We start from the raw sequence: 23048 nt of genomic DNA on the forward strand, positions 1-23048 counted from the left end.
CTCTTGTAGTGGCTGTTTTATGTGTTCCAGCACAACGGAATGCATGTGGTAATGCAGCCCTGTATTTTCTGTCAGTTTGTACTCACAGGGAAGCACCGAACACAGGTGAAACCAATTTGATATTCTTGTGTAATACCCATTAGGGAGCAAAATTGTGCCATTGGGTGCAGAGAACAGCACTGCCTGGTGCAAGCTAGCCCAGTATTTAATGTATGCCATAGACATTCATCATGTATCACTGCATCTTCAGACCACACCTAGACTGACAATCTGTGGATTCTGGCAAATACCAGAAGGGCTGCATTAAGATGCCATAGACAGTCACTAATTAGTGGCCTGGGGATGGGCTGTTTATTAGTAAGTAAGTAAGTAAGTAAATAGAGTTTTTATTGTCATCCCAACAATATACTTACAAGTATACAGTTGGAAGAAATATCGTCCTCCTGGATCAAAAAGGTGCAATACATTACTATAATTACTATAATAATAATAATAGAAAGTAATTAAAAAAAAATCCAGCACAGAACTGTGGAACACAAAAATCATTGCGACTAATCTCCCCGAAATGCCATCCCACCATCAAAAATGTAAATCGCCGGTGGGATGGCATACGCGGCGGCGCGATTTCAGTGAAATTGCGGAAGTTTCCTCTCAAGGCAAGTGTTTTAGTAAGTCTGCCCCTTAGTGTGACAAGGAATTAAGGCCTAAAAGACTGGATTAGTATCTCCTTTATAACATGCGGTTGGTTGACAGCCCTGTATGTGGCAAGGGGTCAAGGTCTATTAAGAGGGAAATTCACAAAAGTATAGGAAAGTTAAACTGGAGTAAAAAATATATTTGGATGGAGTTATATTTTAACTGGAGTTAAAAAATGTAAAATTCACAAAAGCCTTAATCCATTTTAATGAATATGGTGATTTTTTTACTAACTAAATATGTGGTAAGGGGTCAAGGTCAACTTGGGGGGCAATTTACAAAAGTGGAGTAAAGGGAAACTGAACTTGGAGTGAGAAATAAAAGGAGTTAAACTTAAATTAAAAGAGAAAAATGGTGGTTTTATACAATTAAATTGTTGTTTCAGATTATCAAATTTCTCAATACAATATTGGAGCTTACGCCTAGTTGGATTTTGTATGTAAGTGTTTTCAAATTAATTCTATTTTACTGGAGTTAATAAGATGCAGTAAAAAAATTATTGGCATAGGGTTGTGTGAATAAAAAATGGTGGTCAGATATTTATGAAATTGTCATTTAATGATTTTTTGGTTTAAATGAGCATTTTGCTCAAATTTAATGCAAAATTTTGGTGAATTCCTCCCTAGTCCCTGTACTATCTATCTTGGGTCAGTTCATGTTGTTGCTGTAAGGAAGTTTGCTACCAGTGGCTTTCTTTCATTGGTAAAAGTAGTAGAAATGAAAAAACTTTATGTGTCAGTCCTTAGCACAAAGTAACATAGGGTAATTTCAAGCGTTTTGTTTCCACAGCAATATAAAAGGAGGTTGGGGGCATAAAAACTTCAGCTCTCCTCCCATGACCTTTTACTACAATGCAATTGCCTGCTAACACTTGCTAAATTCTTCATTTCTGAGCAATAATTACAAATTTTACCATGGAATTACTAATTACTGCAGAAACCAAATGCTTAGAGTCTCCCTAAAGCTCAATTTTCAAATAGTACCCGAGGGCATGGTGTTAGATGGGGATGGTTTTCCACCTTTGTACAAAATCCTGTCAAAAGAGGTTTTTTGTGCATAATAAAAGGTTTGTTGCTACAATCTCAAATGCAAAGTAAAGTATCTACTGAATGTGAAAGCCCCACAGCTGGTTGATGTGGGTGTCAATTACTATGTATATTAAAAGAAAAATTTCCTCTGAGCATTTGTTTGTAGGGACCTATAGGGTTAATATTCCCTATAGCTTTAAACCCTACCTTCATTATTTCCATTGTTACTGGGCGGATGCCCATGTATCTATTTTACTATTAGCATAATTATGTGTTATTGGCCCCTAGGCCTTAAGACCACTTACTGCACACTGTAATAGTGTTTAGCAGGGGGGATCTTTCTCTTTTGGCCTGCATTTGTTAAACTAGGTGGGTGCTCCAGGGAGCCTGGGATCAACAAGGCTCCCAACATCTTCTCAAGTGAAGTAGGCAAGCAGGATATCTTTTGTAATAGCAAAATAGCAGCCAGTCGGTATGCCGCCCCCAAATTTGTGCCACCCTAGGCCCGGGCCTTTGTGGCCTCTCCACAAATCCAGGCCTGACCACAGTAGTGACAAGGGTATCAGGTTTAGCTTTGTCCTCCCTTATCTATGTCTGTATGGGATCTGGGCCACTAGCGATAGAAAACCTAAGGACGTTGTTACTGCCCAAGCTACTCTCCACAGTGGTGCATCTTTATTCTACCTGCTCTGCATTTTGAACCTGCATTCATTTGCCGACATCTGCATTGTGAGTGTTGATAATCATGCATTTCTATGGTCTTGGACAATAAAAGTTATTAGTTCAAGGTTGCTGCATAACACTTTCTGGTGTCCTCCTTTCCCATCATTATTTTACATCAGGCAGTGGAAGGTGTAGTTTCACAACACTATATAAGTATACTCTTCAACACAGCAAAGGCTCATCCTGTGGAGAGGGAGTCCAGTGTACCCCATGCTCTATCACTAGCTGGACTTGTCTGTATTACAACCAAAAAGGTTTTACATGTTGTTCTCTGAATACACTGTACAGTGAAACCTCTATTTTACATACCCTAAATGTAAGTTTTCCTGCATTTTATATTGATTTCTGTGGTCCTGCCAATTTTTAAATACATTTCAATGAATGTGTTTTCCTGCTGCACTGCTTAAAGGGGTTGCCCACCTTTCAGTTAGCTTTTAGTATGATGTAGAGAGAAATATTCTGAAACAATTTTCAATTAGTCTTCATTTTTTATTATTTGCTGTTTTTAAGTTATTTAACTTCCTGTTCAGCATATCTCCAGTTTAAAGGTTCAGCAGCAATCTGGTTGCTAGGAGTCAAATTACCTTAGCAACCAGGGAGTAGTTTGAATGAGTGACTGATATATGAACTGGAGAGGACCTAAGTTAAAAAATAAGTTATCAAAAGTACCAATAACAATAACATTGTAGCCTCACAGAGCAATAGTTTTTGGCTGCCAGAGTCAGTGACCCCCATTTGAAAGCTGGAAAGAGACAGAAGAAGAAGGCAAATAATTAAAAAACTCTAAATAACGAAGACTAATTGAAAAGTTGCTTAGAACTTGCCATTCTATAACATACTAACATTTTACTTAAACGTGAACCACTCCTTTAACCCCTGTCATTAACACAGTAAATATTGTATTTCAAGATGCTTTAACACATTTTCCCCGATCTTACACAATTTTTTCATTTGTATCCTGAAAAATGTAAAATGGGGATTCTACTGTAAATACATTCAGTAATTATTTTATAAAGCATGTGTACTTCTGTTTGTTTTTCGAATGCAATGTATAAGCTTTGTTTTATCAGGTTTTCATGATTTCATTAGCTATTTTTGAAAGTATATAAGCCTGTGGCAAACGTATCCCTATAAATAATTGTGAGCTTAAATTTGAATAAACAGATTTGCAGACTTGTTTGTCATTTGCTTCAGGAGAGAACCTTCCTTCCTTCTTTATTAGCAGCCTGCACAGTCTTTTCAACTCCTCCCATGGGCTGAGCTCCCTCCCATTCAGCCTCTTTCGCTTCTCATATAAACAGACAGGGAACATGCCAAAAAGCTGCTGCTTGTAGGAAGGTAGCCCAGGAGGCAGATCATGGCAGAACTAAGTGCAGGCTCTTGGGTCTTGTGGCCACTTTTTATTATGCTCTGTGTGTCCCTGTGTGCTGCTGGCTGCCCCTGTACAGACCCCAGGCTCTGTGAGCCAATCACCGACAGCCGGGATTTTGAGGTATTCTTTAATGCAAATGTCTGTGTGTCACTGATTTATATTGATTTGTGTTATTGGGCCAAAGTTCATTCTTTTGCCTTTTGCTGCCCTGATGTCTGTTCTATTTCAGTCTATATATAAATATATATATATATATATATATATATATATATAGCGAACCCAGGGTGGCACTCTGCTTCAGCTCTTACCTCGGGTGCAAGGTAAATGATTTAAATATCCAAAAAAAGACCAGCAACACCGAGTTATATTCCATAAAGATCCTTTCTCAAGGATATATATATAGGGGACCTGTTATCCAGGATTCTCGGGACATGCCATGAGGTCTTCTGGATAAGGGGTCTTTCCATAATTTGGATCTCCATAATTAATTACATCACCAATATGATTGTTCTGCATTCAATAATGATTAATTCTATCTTAATTGCGATCAAGTACAAGGTACCATCTTATTATTACAGAGGAAACAAAATAAATTATTAAAATGGAGTGGCCTTCCCATAATTCTGAGCTTTCTAGATAATGGGTTTCCGGAAAATGGATCCCATACCTATATATATATATATATATATATATATATATATATATATATATATATATATATATTTATATAAATATAATTTTTTTTTTTTTTCAAACCAGCACATCCTTCATGCCTTTATTTTAAGCACACTGCACAAAAAAAATTACCTTTCAGTCCTTATTAAGACCTTTCTCATGGATAGCACAACAGTTATCCTTCAGAAAGGTCCTAATAAGGACCTAAACATTGGATTTTTTTTGTGCAATGTGCTTAAAATAAAGGCATGAAGTTTCAATAAGCGTGTGAAAATATATTTTTTATACATTTGATTTGATTGTGCACCACACCTTGTGCGATTTGTATGCATTAGAGTGCAGATACCAAAAGGACTATTATATAATAGTGGTATGGTTAACAAATCATGTGAAAAAATCAGGTTCCACTACTAGAAGGGTTACGCTGCTTTTCATTTTAAGGCAGTCACTTCAGCAAAGCATTTTGCATTCTGTCATGTGGTAGCCTGGTAGGGAGAGGCTTCCTGTCAGTGTACTTCCTGGTTTTACGCACACAGAAACAGACAAAAAGATCACAACCCCAAATGTATTGTTGTATAGAATTTCACTAACTTGTTGATCATTCTATTTGACTATCTTATCGGTCAGATACATATATTTTGTTAGCAGAGTAAACAAACAGCTTGCTTCTACCTTAGCTGCCCTGAGCTGTGGGGCTGTAAAGTAGTTTCATACAGATCTAACGTAGCCTGTAACACTGTGAAGCAGGGTGAGCTGGGTTTTTTTTCAGAAAGCACACTGCCTTTATTACCTGACAATTAAAAATGTATTACATGATAAGCATCCCAGTAGATTTTTGGCTAGACGTCTCTGTATTTGTCATTTTACTAAATAGAGGAGCAAAAAAGACAAGCAATACTCATTAATTGTAGTGCTATTATAGCAATTTCTCTACAGAGAAGGTGGGATAGGTGACATAATTTGTGTTCTCCTTTCATTGTAGAAGATAGGGCAGATAGTTTATAATAATTATATGTTACAGCCCCACCCAAACCATTGCATTATACTTCGATTGTAAGCTCCATGGGGCAGGGATCTCATTCCTCTTCTCTGTGGTACTTAGCTCATAATCTTTAACGTAACTGTAATTAGTATTTTTGTTGTAGTGACCCCTGCTTATTCTATTAATTTACTGTTCTGCTGTACAGCACTGCATACATAAGTAGCGCTACATAAATCCAAATATACATATAGCGCTACTAGTATACATGGTGCTGTAAATTTCTGAAAAACAGTAAAAACCGGATGGGCAAACATTGCAATAAATAACAATACATATACATTTACAAAGATGAAATGCCATTTGCTAACTGACATAGCCTAAAGTAAGCTCTTACCCTGTAGAGCTTACAGTCTATGTGGGTGGATTATATACAGGCACAAATATAGGAGGAAAGTGCTGGCCAAGACTGTGCTAGATCTTGTCCTTGTCTTAAAGGAATATTTATATATATATATATATATATATATATATATATATATATATATATATATATGTATATAAGAAGCTTCTTAACTGTGGGGGCAGCCATTTAAAGGAGATAATGCTCATGTTACATAGCAGATAAGCTTTGTAGAATATAATAGTGTTCTACTGAGCTTATCTTTTATCCATTATTTTACTTGTGCCATTTAGGGCTCTGGCACACAGAGAGATTAGTCGCCCGCAACAAATCTCCCTTGTCACGGGCGATTTGCCTGCGCAGCGTGTGCCATCCCACTGGCGACTTACATTTTCGCCAGTGGGATGGCAATCTGGGGAGATTAGTCGCTCGCAAACCGTGTGCCAGAGCCCTTAGCCCTGCTTCAACTGCAAAGGCTACACAGCAGCTTGTTTATATAAACTATAGTAGCATTTCTGTAGCAAACACACCAGTTTTATCAGTGCAGGGCAATCGTACATTATATTTTATTTATTTTCATTATTTGAAAAGCACTTCACTGACATGCAGGCCTGGACTGGCAATCTGTGGGTTCTGGCAAATGCCAGAGGGGCTGCTGTAAGATGCCTATTTATGGGGCTGGCGAGGGGGCTGTTTGGACCTCTGTGTACTTGAAATGCTGGTGCCTAATTTGAATGCCTATCTAGACCTGCTGACATGACAATGGTTAAATGCCAATGGTCTCACACAAGATGTCAAAAGGTGGCTGCTAGAAAATGTGGCTTGCTCTTCAGGAGATGTAACAGCTGCTCATGTGTTTTGGATCCACTATCCAGACTGTCTTTTGATTGGTTAATTGCAATTACCTATGTTCCAGTGTGCACAAATAGCAAACTCTTTTCAAAACAGAATAGCTCAGTAATACAATTTTCTTATTTCCAGGTTCTCGTGTTCTACACAAAAGGAAAAAACTGGAAGTTCTATGACTGGTCTCAGGTTACCACCATCGCATTGTTTGGGAAGTATGACCCAGAACTTCTGTGTTTTGCACATTCAAAGGGAGCAAGGCTTGTATTAAAAGGTAGAACACACTGTATATATTTTCTAATTAATTTAGAGGATAATAGGATTAAAATGTACAGACAGAAAAGTACTTTTCTCTTATCAGTAAATCTGACCTGATTAAATAACAGTAAGGCTTAAGCTGGCCATACACGTGGCGATCTCACGATGTTTCGTACGACCGTCGGTCGCACGAAACATCGTCAGATCCGCCACACACCATTCAGGGCTGAATCGGCAGGTAAGGAGGTAGAAACAATAGGATTTCTACCTCCTTCTGCCGATTCAGCTCTGAAGGGAGAATTTTGGTCAGGCGCCTTCTATGGCGCCCGATCAAAATTTTCTAACTTGGCCGATCGGCGAGCCGACCGATTTCAGCAGCTTCCTGCGATATCGGTCGGCTCGCTGACATGCCATACACGCACCGATTATCGTACGAAACGAGGTTTCGTATGATAATATCGGTGCGTGTATGGCCACCTTAAGACAACACATAGCATTTCTCTGCAGGCATATTTACGCAATACCACCTTGTACCTTCTGTCATTGTCTGGAATAGAAACCACCTGTTTATGAATATAGGTGCTATACTGCATTTCACAATTATTCCAACACCTTTCCTTTCATAATTTAACTTTTAGCGAACTGCTCCAAACTAATGGCTGGATGGTTGCTATTAGCAAAAAAGCAAAATAAAGCTACTGTATGTGTTGCTTTTTTTTGCAAAGGTTAGGATATACTGTATCACCTCTTAAATACACCATAGGGGCCATCCTTAAAGCTTCTGGGTGCAATTGCAAGAGCACTAAGGGGCGCAAGAACTTCAGTCTGCCGGTCTCTGCACTCTAAAACTGAGTGCAGAGGCCTGCAGCTATTTATACAATGCTTCACACATACAGAGCACATGCCCCTTAGAGCTTTTTCTAAAAACACTTTTGTGCAGGGGTATGCTGCTCCTTGCAGGGAGCACCAGATCAAAGAGCAGTATTAGGAGGCGAACTTCAGCTCTGTTCTTAGCACCTGTCTTAGAGCACATGGGTAGGTGGCAGGTGGGAGGCCTAGATGCCCCACCCGCCCCTTTTGAATCTGGCATGGCCTAATGCAGGCCACACTAGATTCAAACATTAGTATCCAGGTCTCTTCACTACAAAAAGGAGCATGGAAGCTATTTGCACAGTGCTCCACTTGGTGGGCAAAGTGCAAAAAATGCACTGCTCACTACATGGGGCATTGTAAATGCACCCTCATTGCATTTCTATGTTGTCCTGTTGGTATAAAACTTTCCTTTTGTATTTATTTCTATTTAAGGCGATGTTCCACTCCCATACATCGTGGATCTAAAAAACAGAACATCTTGGATAACACAGAAGGTGGAGTTGGCAAAGAGTCAGTTTATGGACGGAATTAATCTGGATATAGAGCAGTCAGTGTTAAAAGGTTCGCCAGAGTATTATGCATTAACTGCTCTAGTGGAAGAAACTACTGAGGCTTTCCACAGAGAAATCCCTGGCTCTCAGGTAACTCCAGAAGATCTGATAAATAATTATATAAATAATTATAAATAAAAAGATATATATACAGGTATGGGATCTATTATCTAGGAAATCATTTATAAAAAAAAAAAAAGTGAATCATTTGCTTAAAATGGGGTCTATGGGAGGTGGCCTTCCTGTAATTTGTAGCTTTGTGGATAACGGGTTTCCAGATAACTGATCCTATACCTATAATATAAGAATTTATTACCTGTGATAATTGCTCATTACGTCACTATTAATGAGGCAGACAGTAGTAGTATAAAAGAATTTGCAATTGTCCTGTATGTGTGCATGAGTGTGCATTCCATTCACCAAGATCATAATATATATAAGTGAACCTATGTTCATAACTAAAGGTTCATGAAAAAAAGTCAAAAAAGTCAATCCTTGTGTACCTATATTCATCAAAAAGGTTAAAAGCAGACAATTAGGGACTGCACAGCAGTGTGCCTACCTAAAAACACCAGGGGGTACAGCGAGCATGGCTAATACAATTTTCCTAAGGCATGCTTAAAGGACAAGGCATCTCAAAATATAATTTTTTGCCTAATAAAAGAAACCAAAATTCTAAGCAGCTTTGCAATATACATTTATTACAAGTGTAATGGTTTTTGAGTTATTTGTATTTATAATTGCTATTAGAAGCAGTGCTTGCCTGTCCTTTTCTATTCTCTGCCCTGGCGGCTCAGACTGTTAAAACAATGTAACACAAGGCAGCAGCCTGACAGACCTGTATTGCCGGAGAACCAAGACTTTGCAGCATTGTTTAAAATGTAACAACCAGGAGTTCAGCAAATGCAGCTTTCAATAGCAATTACATTTACAAATAACGTTTAAAGCGCTACAAATTTTTTAATTATTTCATATTGGAAAGTTGCTTAGAATTATGTTTTCTTTCATTATGCAAAACATTATTTTTGGGGTTGACATGCCCTTTAATTACAAGGATAACCTATATATAGCTCAGTTATGGTCTATATTATTCATTTAGTTTTCCCTAGCTTCTACATTTAGATTTGAGAAGCATAAGGTTAATACTTAATTTTTACATTCACTTTTTCTAGTAGTATCAAGATGTGTACCTGATTTATACTTCTGTACCTGCAAATAGACATCATGGTTAGTAAATCAGATTGCATTATTTACAGGCTCCAATAATCATTCATACCATCTGGTATCATAGGGGACAATCTCTTAATCCATCTTCCTTCCTGCTGCAGTAATTTAGTTTTTCTCTCACCCCCTCTCTTGCTATGTGGCACTTATTCCAAAACGCACCATGTTAATTGTGTGGCATTATGCTTACATGCTGCAAAGTGCTGTGAAACTGGTATCAGTATGTGTGATCATTTTGAAATTCTCCTATGATCCTGTGTCCTAATTTTAACCTCCCTCATGGTCTGTCCCATGTATCCCTATTGTTTCTACCTCCATATCTGACGATTCATCCCTGAATGTTAGTGGAGGGTACTTGTAACATGTATGGCCACCTTTAGGTATGCCTTTAAGGACCTTTTTACTAAAAAGGTTAAAAAGCTCTTAGTGTGCAACAGGTTGCTACGATCAACAGTCTTTCTGTACAAGTCTGTATACAGTTCCCTAGCTTTCAATGTTACCTTTACATCCAAAAAGCATTCAATCATATGTAAACTTTATTGTTGAATGACTGTGTTGGCCATCTGTGGATGTGGTCTCTCTCAACCCTCTCAAATACTTCTGTACCAAATGGTCATAGGTGCACTTACAGTATATGTATTATGATCTTGGTGAATGAAATTAGCTATACTGATACATCAGTAAGCTAAGAGGTGGACTACTGACTTACCAAGCTCCAATTCTATTGGTCTCTTGATGGGGTTGCATTGGCTAGTCTCTTAAAATGTCACGGCTTGTGTATGTACACTTGATAAAGGGCACGGAATGAGGCCAAAACATATTGCGTATGGCATAACAATAAAGCTTCTTTGCACTATAATTACATCCTTTGTGCTCTATCCGGCTTACCTTTTGAATCAAGGGAACACTGTGTTTTGTCACCCGACTGTTTTATCGTTCACAGTTGGGGGGCAAAACACCAGCAAATACTACTGCACAGGTTGATCTTGTACTCTCTCTGACCCTGCTATTGTAATTATGTTACAATAGTTAGAAGTACAGTGATTACAAGATAAGCCTACGGAGTAGTATTCAGGACTTTTTTTTCCTGAAAATCAGCTCTTTTTTTAGGGTCAGATCTCACCCTATCTGATCTCTCCACATTCTTTGGGAAACAATCCTATTTTAACACATAGGACAGGTAAATTCAAAGCTGAACATACCCTGTGTAGTACTGAATTGTAGTATTGAGCCCATGTACAACAGGCTAACAAATATCTTGCTCTGTCATCTTAAGCTGTATGGGTTATGGCACAAGGTATGGCAACTTCAGGCTATTAAGCAATGCATCTATTTTACCCCTGGTGAATTACATTAATCCTGGTAGGCATGTGATTTTAGATGGATTATGGGCTTCTGAATAAGAAATCATGTACAGGTATGGGATCCCTTATCCGGAAACCCATTATCCAGAAAGTTCCAAATTATGGAAAGCCAATTTACCATAGACTCCATTATAAGCCAATAATTCAAATTTTTCCCTGTAATAATAAAACAGTACCTTGTACTTGATTCCAACTAAGATGTAATGAATCCTTATTGGAGACAAAACAAGCCTATTGGGTTTATTCAATATTTAAATCATTTTTAGCAGACTTAAGTTATGGAGATCCAAATTACGGAAATATCTCTTATACGGAAAACCCCAGGTCCCGAGCATTCTGGATAGCAGGTCCCATACCCATACCTGTTTTATTAACCTGATTGGCTAGAACTGTCCTTTTGAACAGAAGAGTAATAGGAGTTAAAATGTGTTGAATAAGTTTCCCTATGCATAAATAGCAATGTGAATACATTATAAATTGGGCGTTTTCCTTTTCATAAATCTCTCCCCATCTCTCTTCTGTTTCTTTTTGTTTCATACTTTGCAGTTTGTTTCTAAATAAACACACTACTTACTTAACAGCTGTTTTAGGTCAGTAATTGAGCACCACACATTACAGATTCTCTACCTTATTTATAATAAGGTTTTACTTTAACATTATATTTTGTGAATGTTGACTGAAACATCTTGAAGACAAGCTTCTTTGCACAGGGTACCCTTTTTTTCTTCATTCAGAGTTGTTAAAAACATTTGGCCATTACTGGGCAGTGGTCTGTATATCAATGTCAGTGCCTGCCATAGGCAGACCATTTCCTAAGTCTATAGAAGTTCAAGACAGGCAACTAGGGGTATTTTGCCTACCACTGTGGTCAAAATGCCTGTCTATAATAGGAAGCTGTAATAAAGTAACTCACTAAAAAATCTTTCTTTCTAACCCAGGTAACTTTTGATGTGGCATGGTCTCCCGACTGTGTGGATGAAAGGTGCTACAATTACACAGGGATAGCGGAATCATGTGATTTCCTTTTCGTTATGTCCTATGACGAGCAATCACAGATATGGACAGAGTGTGTGGCATCAGCCAATTCTCCTCTCAATAAAACATTATCAGGTTCAAATTCTTGGTTTTATTATTTTCTGGCTACTTAAAACAAAGGCACACCGTCATTATAATGCAAGGGTGGGGTATGCTTTTAGCCTGTTTTGCTTTTTATTTTTTGCATAAATTTGTTGCATATACGTTGTATTAAGCATTATATGATTAAATACGTAGCATATTGTTAGGATTCATCCTGCCCATTCAAAAAGCACCAATCTTTTATGCTTTTATTGCAGAGGTCCTAACTACCGGAAATGATAACATTACTCATTCTCCTGCACAAAAACACAGCAGTGGAGAATTCAGTCGGTGTGACATTGTAACATTAGCTAATGACAGTGCTGTCCAACTTCTGTGGTACCGAAGGCTGGAGGTTTTCTGGCCTTAGTGTTGGAGGGTCGATAATGGAAGGCAGTTTTATCCGGGGGGGGGGGCAGGTTTGCTACTCTAGACGAGTGGAGGGGGAAAGAGAATGCCTACTAGGGGTAGGCAGGAGAGGTATGCCTGGAGACCCCCTCCCAGAGTTGCCCCCTAGGAAGATGCCTCTTCTGCCTACCCCTAGTTCCGGCCCTGCACACAGGAAGAGTATGGCACACACAGGCAGCATAGGGCAGGCAGAGTATTTCACACGCAGGCATTGTAGGGCAGGCAGAGTATGGCAAACATAGGCAGGGTAGGGCAGGCAGAGTATGGCACACACAGGCAGGATAGGGCAGGCAAGAGTATGGCACACACAGGCAGCATAGGGCAGGCAAAGTATGGCACACACAGGCAGGGTAGGGCAGGCAGAGTATGGCACATACAGGCAGGGTAGGGCAGGACAGGCAGAGTAGGGAAGGAGACAAGGAAACCTATCATGACTATGCAAGTAATTGATAATGACCACTCCAAGATGAACAGTTTGTACTGCAGTACATACAGTGACACAATGTCAATGCTGCTCCTATAGTCTGTCTAAATTGTGACCAGTTGAACAATGCAGGTGTTTACAGCCTGAATCTGAGGTGTGAAAAATGTAGGGGGCCAGTTAATCTTAGTACTGATACCATTAAAAGCTTACATAAAGGTAAGCAGCCAGACAGGTTAGGGGTACACAGGAAAGGCTGTGTTATGAAATTATCTGGCCACTGTGTTACTGTGAAGCTTTGCATGGCCCTTTAAAAGTGGGTGATCTTAAAGTGGGTTTAGCTAAAATGGTTCGGTCTGGACAAAATACCATAATTGCATCTTTTTTAAGCCACTTTGTACCACTGAGTTGCCTTACCTAAATCTTAATAACCCTTTAAAACATTTAAGGGGTATTAATATTTAATATTGTTATTCAAGTGATTGTTAACCATGGCTGCCTTAACAGTTAAGGATATTAGTCCCAAGGATTTCCATACCACATAAACACACAAGGCTAAAGGCCAAGTGCTTTTATTAAGTTTTTAAAAAAGCAAGTAAGTTTTCCATACTGAAATCTAATTAATTTATCTTAACCGAATATATTTGTTTTATTTAAAGGTTATCAGAAGTTCACTCAACTGGACATTGATCCCAAGAAGCTGGTAATGGGTGTCCCTTGGTATGGTTACGACTACCCGTGTCTGGACTTAGAGGTAATAGTTTAAATAAGATAATACATTTTTGTTTTTATCCACTCACCATTCATACTGAATTTTCAAGTACTGAAATGATACTGACATGTTAATGATAAAGATATGAATCATTGCAAAAATGCAAAAATGAATCTAGCAGTATGTTTTTTTTTAAGCTTTCTTTTGTCACCTTTGCCAGCATGGGTAGGGAGGTATGATGCACTAATAGTGTAGAAATGTAAAATGTATTTCAGCCTTAGGGTAATGGCACAAGGTGATGTCTTGGGCTTTTTAAAAGCCATGGTTTTCACTAGGCTTAAAACTATTGATAGGAAAAGGCCCACACAGATTTATAATGCACCCTTAAAGACAGGGTGCTTGACACTCGTCTCTCCCACAAGCAACAAAGCACCCAAAAACACCTACCCTTTCCAAATTATTAGAATGAGTGCATGTTAAACACTTTACATGCAGTGATCCCAGGTAAACATGCAATGCATTCTTAATGGAGAAGGAAAGGCTAAGTCACTTGGGGGTGCTAAAATGTTAGGCACCCCCAAGTGACTTTAATCGCTTACCTTGTACCCCAGGCTGGTGCCCCTGTTAGGAGAAAACAGCACCAGCCTGAGGTACCTGGAGCGATGGGCTTCCTCCTTCCGGCTTCATTTCGCTGCGACTACACAATAGGCGCATGCACAGTAGAGTGAAAAGCCGACTTCTCTGTTAAAGTTTGGCTTTTCACTCTACTGCGCATATGCGCGGGAGCGATACAGGAAGGAGGAAGCGCTGCAGGTACCCCGGGCTGCTGCTGTTCTCTCCTAACAGGGGCACCAGCCCAGGGGAAAAGGTAAGCGATTCAAGTCACTTGGGGTGCCTAACATTTTGGCACCCCCAAGTGACTTTGCCTTTCCTTCTCCTTTAAGGTCCCCATACACCATAAGATCCGCTCGTTTTGTTTTCGGGCTTGCCCGACCGATATCTGGCCTGAAATCGGCCATATCTCGATTGGGCAGGTTAGAAAATCTAGTTGGATCGGGGACTGCATCGGCTCGTTGATGCGGTCGCCGAACCGAGTTTTCCTATGCCCGCCGTTATAATTCGATTGTTTGGCCCCAGGGCCAAACGATCAAATTACCCTGGATTCTCCTGATATCGCCCACCCGTAGGTGGGGGATATCAGGAGAAGATCCGCTCGCTTAGCGACAAATACAGGGTTACTGAAATTAACTCTTAGTTGAAAGTTGATCCAGGGGACATTTCTTCCCCTTTGAGGCAAGTATGGGTTTTTTCTTCCTCTGAATTAATTAGCCGTTGTGAGTGACATGTGAGTGAATTTCCATATATATTTCTATATACATAGTTTCTTTGATATTGTTTTTTTTCTCTTTAAACCAAATATGTTACCTGGTAAGATGAGTGGGCAGATCTTTTTGAAACATTAAACTGTGGAAGGATTACCAAAAGTTATTGTAATGTTGTATAATAAATCATATAATACAAAGCATTTTGTACAGAACTTGCAAAAGTGAATTTTACTTGTCACATCTGATACAAGTAAACATCCACAAAAAAAACATCTGTGTGCATTGCTCCAACTGTAATAAGTGCCAATGCTGTGAGTCCCAGGTTGTACCCTACCCCCCCCTTTTTACCCACTACTGTATTCACTACCTGTCTCTGCCTATGCCCTGCCCCCACCAACAACTATGGTCCCCTGGAGACTGGGACGTGGGTGACAGGATAGGCCTCATGAGGTTCCACCAGTGGCCATAAAATCAGTAGTTGGTCTACTTACAGTCATGGTAACTATTTATAATGTAATCAGGATTACTATTTATATACAGCAGTTTATCACTGGTATTGCTACAGTTTCTCACAGCCACTTTAAGATACGAGTGGGCCCTGGGCAAAATTTTAGTAGTGGGCCCCCACTGTCTTAAGAAATTTGTTATAGAATGACCCTCAAGCACGTGAGCTACATTATAGTAAGGCAGGCTGTAAAGAAATATTCTGCACTTACTGAAGACATGAACCCCAGGTGTGGACCAACAGTCCTGGGAGCAGAAAATTGACAAAATGGTGATGCCACAAGAAAAAATGCAAAGAAATTTAAATAACCATATTGTGGGCCCTCTATCCTGGTCGGCCCTGGGCAAATGACCCTCTTGCCCATTGAATAAAATGGCCCTGCAGTTGGTAGCCTTTAGTATATAATATATGGGTGATTAATCTTAATAATAAAGCCTGATATAGCTTGCTTTTTCATATCTTGTTATATATTTCAGGATAATAATTGTACTCTTAAGGAGGTCCCTTTTCGGGGAGCACCTTGCAGTGATGCAGCAGGGAAGCAGATCCCATACAGTAAGATCACGAAGCAGGTCAACAGTTCTCTGACTGGAAGGCTATGGGATGATGTACAGAAATCTCCTTTTTATAATTACAAGGTTGGTAATCACTTCTTGGGTAAAATATTTAAAATAAGCACTTTATTAGACTTCTTTATTAGACATCTGTTAAATTGCATGTTTTATTCATATTACAAATTGTTTTATTATTTGTTTCATAGTTTTTAAAATATGAGTTCATTATTGTCATGCTCCCTCAACATTTTTTTTTTTAAAATATTCTGCAAAATTCATGCTTTTAGGTAGTTCCACCAAATTGCTGACTAGGGAAATGACACACACTCCCTTAAGGGCCCTGGCACATGTAACGTTTTGTTGCCCGCAACACTGTAAAATGTAAAATCGCCAATAGGAAGACATATGTGGTGTGAATTAGCCCCAAAGTTTTCTTGCGAGGTAACTTCTGAAACAGGAAGTGACACATATATTTTCCCACTACCAGTGGTAAAATAATAAGTGATGCAGACCTCATGACTACAGAGGGTGGGATAAGCATGATGTTGTAGCCTGATGGAGGTGGGTTCTCAATATGCCGCAATAGAGCCCTGTCTTAACCACTTAGCAACCAGTAAAGACAGGGCTGGTCTGTGCCCTTTGACACTGCGCTGTGCACCTTGCTCTAAAGATTTTTCCTTGTGAGGTGAACACCACAGCCATTCCCCTTCCCGGCAGAAGTGCTGCCTGAATAAGCACTAAGGGCTCTTCAAGGGTATTTTGCCCTGTGCTCTCCTCAACAAATCAAGTTGCGTTTTACCTGCGGCCAGCACTTGCATGCACCTGAATGAGTACAGTCTGAAGGGAGTACTTATGGGAGCGCTGATGAGCCTCTTGGTGCACTTGAAGTACCCTTGTCAAACAAATGTATTTATCACCCAATACAGTTTAATGGATCACAAATATGGTTCCCCATTAAAGCAAGAACTTCAAGTTTATCTTAAAAGACAATGAAAGGCTTTGCTGATTCTAATATTGATCTTTTCATTCCAAAAAAAAAGGATGCAAAGGGGCAGTTCCATCAAGTTTGGTATGATGATCCAGTGAGCATCTCCCTGAAATCTGCGTACATCAAGAAACTTGGATTAAGAGGCATAGGCATGTGGAACGGAGATCTACTAGATTACTCACAGGATCCGATAGCTGAGACTCAAACTAAAGACATGTGGAATGCCTTAAAGGGGGTGGGGCTCTTGTAAATTAAGAAATTACTAATATGGAGAATCGGGCCATAAAAATATACTTAATAAAAAATAGTTTTTATATACACTGGTGGCAATTTTCTTTTGTTTATAATACGTAACAATGTCTGTTCTGTGCTGCAGACTGCGGCTGATATAACAATTTGGTCCACTTCTATTCGAGATCTGTTTTATGCTCCTCTTATCAGAATGGACTAACAATTTCAACCACAGTACAGTTAGGGGCTGATTCATCTAAATCTGAGAAATGTTGTTCTTCTATTTTTATGCAACTTACTGTTAGTGTTTTTTAACTTACTGTACAGTTTTTCTCCCATGAAAACACTTGTGCACTAGTTTTTAGATATTTTGCAAGTTTTTTCACATGCCTCCCTTAAGAATTGACTTTGGCTCTTGGCTAACTGAGCATGCTCAGGTCTTCTCAACTCAGGTTACCAAACACACACTCCAGTCTAGCAGCCAATCAAGAGATGGCAATGCAGGATTCCATAGAAACTCTGCTCTAGCTGGGCACTCTGCTGGACAAATAGGTTTTTTCTCCTAACCTCCTCTCCTGAGCTCAGCTCAGGAGAGAGGGTACAATCCAAGCAGGACTTTTTTTTTTTTTAACTATGTTTTTATTTATTTTTAAAGAAAAGGAAAAACAAGGATGAGACATTGTTACATCGAGGTGACGATACAGTGTCCATTTTTCGGATTTAGTAAGTACATCTGAACACAATAAACAGAAGAAAAATAGGCATTAAGTAGTGTGAAAGTATCAGATACATACATTTATTTTTGCATTTGTTGTTATTTTTGCTTTTGCCTTGGGTACCGCATGTCTTTCTGTTATAGACTTAATAGGTAATCTTGGTTTATTATAAGTTCTACAATTTTTAGTAACTACCCTGTGCTCGCACTGCAGTTCAGGACATGCAAGCAGGACTTTTTATGAAAGTAATAATGCCCGTGTAAGCCTGCAGACTTCATTGCATGAAGCAATTACAGCGCAAATGTGCCGTTTGCAGGTGTAAATGTCACTGATGATCTAAGAGGAAAAATAGCCGCTGGGTGAAAGCTGCTATTTGTTTTAGGAAAATGTGATGGTATATGCAGTACAAATGGTATGGTTTGGGTGGTGGAGATGTGCCCAACTTATATACATGGTAGAAAAAATGTAGCGTTTACATGTCCTTTAACCACTATATCTTGTATGCATAATCACCCAAAATACCCCATAACAAATAACTAATCCAGTATGAAATTCAAAGGCCACAGTTTTTTTAACACTTGCAAACATTTAAGCACTTACCAGCTAACCAAAACCCCTAATTGGGAATGCTTGCTTTTAAACCTGAATTCACACCCAGTGGGTGGGCTATGCTTGCTGCCCTACCCAGGTATAAAGTGTTGAAAGTGAAGAAGATAGGCAACCAAATAAGACCATCTCCAGAGACCCACACTTGTGGGGAGCCTTATGCCTTTCAGAAATTCCAAGCATTTCTTCACTACAGCAAGCAGTGCATGAACCCCTCCCATAGGTCTATAATAAGTGGCCTATCATGCATGAAATGCATTAAGCTTGTTTTTCATGTTCTAATAAATACATTTTTTAGTTTTATAATTACTGAGAATGTGTATTTATATAATCCTTTCATATATAGGATACAGCTGATTTGATTTTGTGGCCTAGGGGCCTATGGAGACTTGTGGTTTGCTCCCATAATCATGCCAACTGGCCTCTGTATGGCCAACTTAAAGGAGAAAGAAAGGTAAAAACTAAGTAAGCTTTATCAGAAAGGTCTATGTAAATACAGCCATAAGCACTCACAGAAACACTGCACTGACTTCTCTGTCAAAAGATTTGTTGTGTCTGTTTTCCTCTGCCAGAGAGACACAGCTCTCCCCTCTCCTGCTCCCCCCTCCCTCAAGAATGCTAAGAACTCACTCCCGCCCACTTAGGAATGTGGATCTGAGCCAATCAGCAGGAAGCTGAATCATAGGGGGAGATTTACAAAAACATGAATGCTCGAGCGTTCATGCGAATGCTCCAAGTGTATTTTCGCCGATTTTTTCGGGCGTCCAAACGATTTTTTCGTACACCGCACGACTTTTTCGGACGTTTGCACGAAAAAATCGGAAAGGTTTTTACGATTTTTTCGTAAGCAATTTCGTGATATTTGCGATCTTCTGAAATTTTCGTTTCCCATACAATTTTTTCCCATTCGTGATTCGGATTCGTGGATTAGTAAATGTGCCCCATAGTCTTACAAACTGAGCATGTACACCGGTCTGGGTCTCGGTTCAGAAGCAAAGCATTATGGGAACTTTCTTTACACAGCTCAGCGTTTTCTTCCTGTTTGGCTTCTGATCATCTGAACGGGAGAAATATGGGGAGACTTAAGGGCACTATTGAGAGAACTGAAAGTTTGCCTGCAGCTTGAGATTAACTCTTTATTAGCCTTTCCTTCTCCTTTAACTTTTACGTGTTAATTGAACTTTTTTTTCTCTCAAAACGAGCATTAAAAGGGTTGTTCACCTTTGAGTTAACTTTTAGCATGATGTAGAGAGTGATAATCTGAGGCAATTTGCTGCTGGTCTTCATTTTTTATTTGTGTTTTTTTTTATTTGTTCAGCAACTTTCCACTTTGGAATTTCAGCAGTTATCTGGTTGCTAGGGTCCAACTTACCTTAGCAACTATGGAGTGAATTGAATGAGAGACTGATATATTTATAGGAGAGGCTCTAAACAGAAAGAAAAGTAATAAAAAGTAACAATTACAATAAAATTGAGGGATTGTTGTTTGGCTGCTGTTGAAAGTTGAAAAGAAAAAGACAAATCATTTAAAAACAATAAAAAGCAAACAATAAAGACCAGTTGAAAATATGCTTAGAATAATCCGTTCTATGACATACTAAAACTTAACTGAAAGGTGAACCACCCCTTTAATAAAGGTCTATGGAACCCAGTATGCAAGTTTGACCCCATAAGAACACCCAGCAGTGTTCCTGCAACGAATAGTTAAGAGTTAAGAAAACAGATAATGAAAGCATGAGCTAATTATATTTTACACTAGATTACACTGTGGCCGTGTAGGCTTTTAGGTCACAATCACTGGCAAGTATTTTTTGCCATATTTTTTATACAATTACTGTGATTCTAACAGTAACAAGAATACCAGCCACATGTTTTGCATTTCACATGAGCAGCAACAGCAGCAAAAACATTACTACACTAAAAAAAGTATCTATTATTCTTTAAATGTTCTCTATAGATAATAAAATATATATACATATATATAAAAAAAATTAAATATCTAAAATTTTCATGTTCACAATAGTCCCCCTTAAAGCACAGGAGGCTGTGTGGGTTTTGGCCATGGGCCCAAGGAGCGCTGGCTTCTCTGCTCTCAACCTGTGTTTTCTTAGCAAAAGCAGGCATTTTCCGGCTCTGCTCCTTTTCCTGAACTCAAGTGGGTAAGCCTCACACATACTACAGGCAATTTCCAAAGTCGGGGGCTATTGTGATGTTGGGTGGAAAAACCCCACATACTGTTCTTCGACTTCAGCTGATTCTTCTGCTTTTTCTTATTATGTTGGGTTGAAAAACCTAACATACTGTTCTTCGACTTCAGCTGATTCTTCTGCTTTTTCTTATTATGTTGGGTTGAAAAACCTAACATACTGTTCTTCGACTTCAGCTGATTCTTCTGCTTTTTCTTATTATGTTGGGTTGAAAAACCTAACATACTGTTCTTCGACTTCAGCTGATTCTTCTGCTTTTTCTTATTATGTTGTGTTGAAAAACCCAACATACTGTTCTTCGACTTCAGTTTATTCTTCCACTTTTTCCTATTATGTTGTGTTGAAAAACCCAACATACTGTTCTCCAGCTTATTCTTCCGCTTTTTCTTCTTCTTATTATTATTATTCTTAGCGCCCCCCATTTTCTAAACGCTACTCCTCCTACAGTTTTAGGGGTACAACACCCAAACTCTCCACACTTCTTTGCCCTATAGCGGAGCAGGTTGCTTGTGCTTTTCTAAGCGATCCCGGCCCCTGTCTTTTTGTTGCGCCGCTCCGAACCCTCCAATTTTTCCATAGACTTTGACAGGGAAGATATTCAAACTACTGCCACTCTTTGAAGCTACACCCCCCTAACTTGAATAACATAATCATGGGGTCATGTTGGATGACCCAAAGTGGGGCCAACTACAGCCAATCAAATTTCACCCCTTGGCTTTAATGGGGAAATTGAAAATGTCCCCACTGAAAACAATGAAAGAAATGTGATTTTCGCGTGCTTTTTGCAGCCCCACCCACTTTTTCTAACCTTGAATACGTAGTCACCCAGTGACAGACTGTGCAAAGTTGAGGAACCCTGGCATCAAAACAATAAAATTTAATAGGTGAAATCTGATTAGCTGTTGGTGGCTCCACCCACTTTTTAAAACTAAAACTTCAGTCCCCTAGTGACCAACTGTGAAAAGTTTGGGGACCCTGGTGTTAATACTGTGAGAATGGCAGCAGGTTGAATTGGCTGATTGGCTGTTGTGGCCCCACCCACTTTTTATAACTTGGGGGTCAGTGAGTGACTCCCATTTGAAAGCTGAAATATGTCCAAAGAAGAAGACTTAGTTCAGGAATAGGACATTCTGTAACATAGCAAAATGTGAAGCACCCATTTAAGCCACGAGCATGGTGAGTTCCCTGCTCACCCTGCGCAAGTTTTTTAGCTCTTGCTGATGTTGTCCTCTTACCTGCAGGCTAGAACACAGCACCTTTTGATTGTGTTTTGTACCTCAGGGCTGTTCTTTGTTACCTACAGCACAGGTGCAGCAAACCCCCCCCCCCCCCCAGTTTGTGGATGTTATTATCCTATTTATGAGCATGAAGGACTCCTAGTACTTGTGAAAGTTGTCAATAAGCAGGCCTTATGTTATACCCAATGAGTGTTGCTTTGATTTAGTGAATTGTATTTATTGGTATGTTTAATAAAGTGTATAAATAGTGTGCCTTTTTCCTATATAGGCACCTAGAGTTGTGAATAAAGATGGAGGTCCCTTATCGGTGGGCCAGCTGTAGCAGGTTGTATTATGCATAAGTGGCTGAATAGGATTGTAAAAAAAAGTCAAGAATGCTAAAAGATTAAGATGTTTGGATCATCTCCTGTGAGACCAACCCGAAGGCATGGCTTTCATCCAAGGCTTTCGCCAATGAACAGCATGTGCGGGCAGATTCACTTTCGCCAATGCTAGGGTGAAAAACACCAAGTCTTGGCCTAGGGTCAAGCCCAGAGGACTATGACACCCATGCAGGGTGCACAAATCAAACACAAAAAGGGTGCTGAAGTGTGCGGGTGCAATGCCATTAATTGCCTTGGTAAGGCTCCAGCTAACAGCTGGAAAGTAAAAAAGAAAAATACCTCCCGCCCGCCTAATGGCTGGGGCAAAGGAACTGAAGCATGATTAGGCAGAAGGGGCATGTGCGAAGCCCCCGACAAAAAATAAGCCAGCAGCTCTTCCCTAATGGGAACACAGCTCCTCCACTTTCATCAAGCTTATGCTTCAGCGCAAAGCTCAAAAAGCCTCGGTTGGACCACATTGGCTATGATACTGCCACTTTTTGGGGGGGGGGTTGGGGGGGGCGGCCGGCATGTCTGAAGGGAGAGACCTCGAATTGCCCATCCTGTTGGCCTTGTGGAGAGTAAACAAAAGGTTGCCATTTTCAGTGCACAGTGTTGTGCATGTCATCAATATTACTCCTCCTACAGTTTTAGGGGTACAACACCC

The 23048-nt window shown here is 39.5% G+C and overlaps 1 protein-coding gene across 1 annotated transcript; it reads left to right on the top strand.

Moving 5' to 3' along the window:
- Positions 1-3740: 3740 nt before the first annotated feature.
- Positions 3741-17337, top strand: ctbs (chitobiase, di-N-acetyl-). Its single transcript, NM_001011500.1, is given in 7 exon segments — positions 3741-3939; positions 6858-6996; positions 8286-8494; positions 11931-12102; positions 13597-13691; positions 15956-16117; positions 17074-17337. Coding segments are annotated over 7 exon segments (1110 nt in total). The 5' UTR covers positions 3741-3804; the 3' UTR covers positions 17272-17337.
- The last annotated feature ends 5711 nt before the right edge of the window (positions 17338-23048 follow it).

Source organism: Xenopus tropicalis, chromosome 4 (assembly GCF_000004195.4).
Source record: "Xenopus tropicalis strain Nigerian chromosome 4, UCB_Xtro_10.0, whole genome shotgun sequence".
Taxonomy (NCBI): Eukaryota; Metazoa; Chordata; class Amphibia; order Anura; family Pipidae; genus Xenopus; species Xenopus tropicalis.